Raw genomic sequence first — 5,086 nt, 5'->3', positions numbered from 1 at the left:
ACATCGATGAGGTATGGAAATGTGGTATGAACGGAGAGAGTGTCACCTTGTGGTGTTATGCACCAAAGCAAAATGAACATAGCAGTGACAGTGATGATCCTTTGCCACAGAAAAAGAAGCGTAAGAAATTAAGTGCACTTGAAGAAAAGAACAAGAGAGTGGAATCTGTAATCTCACAGTTACGGGAAAGGCATGGAACTAGATTTATTAACATTCAGTACAGACTCTGGGGGGAAATGGTTGATGTTGGTACTCACAAGTAAGTGTGCATGTGGTAGCTAGTATAATGTGGTGTGTTATGTATAGTTGTACATTATTACAGGTCTTTGGATGATCCACCCAGCATTCCAGCATTCTGTGGTTGCCAGAAGTCGTCAAACAGTAATAGTACTGTACATGCCCTGACAAATGCCATGTCAGAAATGGCAAAGAATATCACTTCAATTAGTGCTGCTCCCAACAAGCCTGATTTATGTACATCAACATCAATCTCACCAGGGAAAGTGGCTAACTTGAGGGCCAGTTACCTCCAACAGTTACGAGATCTGTATCAGCTATTTGATTGTGGTGCTATCACACAATCCAAATTTATTGAACAGAAGAAACCTATATTAGACCAACTTACAAATCTGAAACCTTAACTTTATGTTCAAGACTTCACCCGTAATTCATGATTTTAATATGAATGTGTGTATGCGTATGTATGCACATGTCACTGTAGCTTTTGTATCTTCTAATCAGTAAAGTTGAAATACATGTCAATGAAAAATTGAAGTTATCAGTTGTGCATGATATTCTTAGACATATCCAGAAAACTTTATATATTGTCTACAGTTATCCACTGTAACTGACTGAAATGCCATCAGTAATATGCTTGCTATTGACAGTGATGTATTCAGCAATAAGTTATTTGCTTGCAGAAACTGTTTAACTTCTCCAAAAACACACTCTATTGGGTTTAAGTCTGGTGAATAAGGTGGTAAGAACCTGACCAAGGCTCCAACACCACAAATGGCATTCACGGCAGCATCGGTATGGTGAATGGAAGCGTTGTCCAAAACGACTACGGAATTATGATTAATTCCATCAAATGACATCAAAAGAGGCAGCAGCTGGGTATACAAAAAGTCCAAAAAGGTATCTCCATTGACAGTATTTTCTGTAATGTACACATCCTGCACACCATCCATTGATAGTATGCCTATAGCAGAGTAACGTACTCCCCTGAGCTGCAGCTGGTGGTCCTGAGGAGCAAGACCTCGAATGCCATACCCATATTGACGCAGTGCATTCCTCCTATCACAGCCTGTTTCGTCTATCCATAAAATCATTGCTGGATCAAATGCATACATTTCAGCAATGAACTGTGCCCTCAGTAACTCTGATCTTTGTAAAGCTATGTGTGTAATCTTCTGTCGACTGAGCCCAATTTTATTCACTGTACGACATATGGTAGATACATCAACGTGACATCCTACCTTCTGAAATTCTGCTTGTAGTTCTCTCAGAAATATTCCCGGATTAGACAATATGAGGTCAATTAAAAGGTATTTATCGCTTTCGCTCAGTTTAGAACAGCAACCATTTCGTCGTACTGTTTTTTCCACCTGACCCGTAGCGTTAAACCTCTCAGCATACCTCAACACAGTTCTTTCGCTAACAAAAAGTGTCTTGGCCACATCTTCAGCTGGCTTTCTTAATTAAACAAACATGATGCCAGACAATGCGCCACCGCTAATCATTTGAATAAGACCAGGGCATTGCTACTTCAATGTGATTGGTTATTAATCACGTGTGACCATGGCCCCAAAACGCTTAAATGACCATGGATGCGCAATCCACGATACAGTATCCCACAATTAAATCCACGGAGCTATAAGCACGTGGCTCACGTGATTATTAAAGTAGACTAGATTCAGTCATGTAATCGACCATTCTAATGTATAATTTGCTGTTTGGAATTAGTTGGCCCTTCTCATAGCCAACAAAAGTCCACTTCGTAAGTGTCACGTGACTGTCGGTTCAATAGCCCGGCGTTATTGCACCGACTTTCGGTTCAGTAACCACTATTATTATTTATTATTATTATTATTATTAACACTTTACAGTGACCAGCACTGAAGGTCTACAACAACATGTGCTGCAGCCTTAGGATTACCTAACCTAGTTTCAAGGACTTAGACTTAATGACTTATACAGTAGCTGGAAAGGTGTAACAGAAAAGGGGCCAAAGTAAGGAAAAAAAAAAAATCCCTCCAACCCCAGGAATCGAACTGCAGGTCACCCAATGTCTAGTCGGGGCCACACTCAGTCTTCCTCCAGGAGGGATGGATTTTCTTCCTTAATCCTAAGGTATTTATTATTAACACTTTACAGTGACCAGCACTGACATTGGGTGACCTGCAGTTCGATTCCTGGGGTTGGAGGGGTGACCTGCAGTTCGATTCCTGGGGTTGACTAGTCCGGTAGATTTAAGGTTGGACCCGGAAAAAATTCGAAGAAAGCTGATTTTGGTATCATTAGAAAGCAAATTTTTCATAGAATAACATATCCAAAATCCCCTAAAATCCGCCTTGGGGAAAAAATTTTATGGCCAATTTAGTATTGAGGCATACAGTATATATGTGACTGGGTTTAGGAAAGTGGATCTTCCACACATATCCAATTTACCAACTTTGACAACTCATAACTTCAAATTGGAAAATGGTATTGACTTGAAATTTGATCAGTAGTGAGCACCAGCATCACTTATTAGTTGCAGAAAATTTCAGGTTGATATTCACCTTTTACACTAAGGTGTGGTTTCTTTATTAAATGCATTTAGTATAGACCTATTTTTGCAAATTTGGTCATTTGTGGCTAATAACAAAAATGCATATTATACCACCATCTTCACTATATTTTACCTACCTCATCCACCACGGCATACCAAAACAGCTATTTCTCAAGAACAATAAACGAGTGGAACATACTACCAACTGACACAATTGAAATTGCAGATACTGATCTATTTACAGCTAGACTCCAATCATATTATTGTACCTAATGTATTTGTTTATGTGATTCCTGAGCACACCAGCAGGGCTGACTGCTCAGTAAACAATAATAATAATAATAATAATATTATTCTTAAAATATTTTCTCATAAGAAATTCATTGCAATCAATATTAGCTGTATGAAATAAGGATAAGACTAGTTATAGAAATAAAAAAGGTTCCTATCATGTAAGTTCTGAACAAAAATATTTGTCATGATTATTGTAAACGGTTTCTTCAGCACTTCTGCAACTCTCTCCCTTGCAACTGCCACATGCTGCAACATACTTTAATCCATGATTACACTGAGAGCATAATATTGCTACCACATGGACTTGCAGTAGAAAGCTTGCATTTATATTGTACAAATTAAGTTAAGACTTCTGGTGCTAGTCCCATGTCTGTTATCATCAGTTGCATACAGCCTCGATCCTTCTAGTTTCCAGCTCCATTATGGTAATGGATCAAGTTAGTCATTAAGTTCCTTCTAATGAATAACTTGTAGATGCACATACAAGTTGTGAAAGTGCGTTGTTCTTGCAATCATTTGCACATCATTTTCTTCTTGATTAGGCAAACTTTACCCCTTTCAAATGTCGCTGATGTTGTATCACAGCCACTCCATGCAAGCATGCGAAAAGAGAAGATGATGTAATTATGACGTTACAATAGGACCTATGTGCCCAATAATGTCATCAATTTTCCAATACTCAACTGTTTCCCAACCTCTGAAAGAAATATATACTTGCTATGCTCTGGTACACCATGCAGGAGGACAAGAACATCAGTGTCATCAGCTACAACACACTTTACTTCCTTCAATTGCATATTGAAGTGCACATTGAACGATCAGTGTGTCAGTATCCAAATTACTCTGATGTCCAACCTGGCCATCATCTCTCAGATATTGGACAATCAATTGATGTTTGCTCTTTTCATTTGCAAGAAAATTTCCTGGCTTTTGTATGTTTCCATAGATTCACTTGACTGAATATCTGCACCTGCACATACGTACCATAAACATACCTGGGGATGCTGCCAGCCCTACACACTGATTGCACACATGGAGATTCTGACATACTGATGGTCCAATGCGCACTTCAATTTTGCAATTGAAAGAAGTAGAGTGAATGTTGTAGCTGATGACAACAATGAAGTTCTTGTGCTACTGGTGCACGCTGGAAGCAGAACATGACAAGTACATATCTCTTTTCATTCAGAGGTTGTAAAGCATTTGAAGATCTGGAAAAATGATGACGTTATTGGGCACATATTTAGGTCCTCTTTTCACATGCCTGGGTGGCTGTGATACAATGTCCGCAACATTTGAATAGGTAAAGTCAGCAATCAAATGATGTACCAACAATTGAAAAGTTAATGATGGATTATATAATGTAACAATTGCACATGTTGAAAAAGTTGGAGTTTGATGGGAATCAGTCTGATTTAGTCTCAGGTATACAAAACAAAAGTACATGGAAATGGTGGCATCAGAAAGTTATTACACATGCGAGCTGTGAAAGTGTGCTAACCCTTGCAGTTGGATGGAGCTTTCAGGATCAATGGTTTTAGCTGATACAAGAAGTTATTCATTGGAGGGAACTTAATATGGGGCTGGAAACTAGAAGGACTAAGGCTGCAACCGATGATGATAGACATGGGACCAATCTCATAGATCATATAATTAATTTTGTACAATATATATTCCAGTTTTCTATTGCAAATCCATGTGGTAGCGATATTATGCTCTTGTTGCAAACATGGATTATTAGTGTGTTGCAAAATGTGGAAGAGTGAGTTGCAGAAGTGCTAAGGAAACTGTTTCTTGTGAAAAAAATAATTTAAGAATAGCACATTTTTGTTGGTCACAAATGACCAGATTTGCAAAAATGGGTCTGCAAATACATCCAATTGAGAAACTACAACTTAGTGTTCAAGTTGAATATCAATCTGAAATTTTCTCCACCAAATAAGTGATGCTGGTGTTCACTACTGATAAAATTTCAAGTCAATACCATTTTCCAAACTGAAGTTATGAGTTGTCAAAGTT

General features: G+C 38.3%; 1 protein-coding gene across 1 annotated transcript; it reads right to left on the bottom strand.

Annotated features, from left to right (window-relative positions):
• Positions 1-797: 797 nt before the first annotated feature.
• On the bottom strand, positions 798-2,927 carry LOC136256524 (uncharacterized). Its single transcript, XM_066049502.1, has 2 exons — positions 2,911-2,927; positions 798-1,695 (listed from the first exon to the last, which is right to left on the bottom strand). Exons 1-2 carry the CDS (start codon positions 2,925-2,927, stop codon positions 798-800), a joined length of 915 nt encoding a protein of 304 aa, XP_065905574.1.
• Positions 2,928-5,086: the final 2,159 nt, after the last annotated feature.

This window comes from Dysidea avara, chromosome 5, assembly GCF_963678975.1.
Source record: "Dysidea avara chromosome 5, odDysAvar1.4, whole genome shotgun sequence".
NCBI lineage: Eukaryota > Metazoa > Porifera > Demospongiae > Dictyoceratida > Dysideidae > Dysidea > Dysidea avara.
This window is presented reverse-complemented; position numbering and strand designations above follow the sequence as displayed.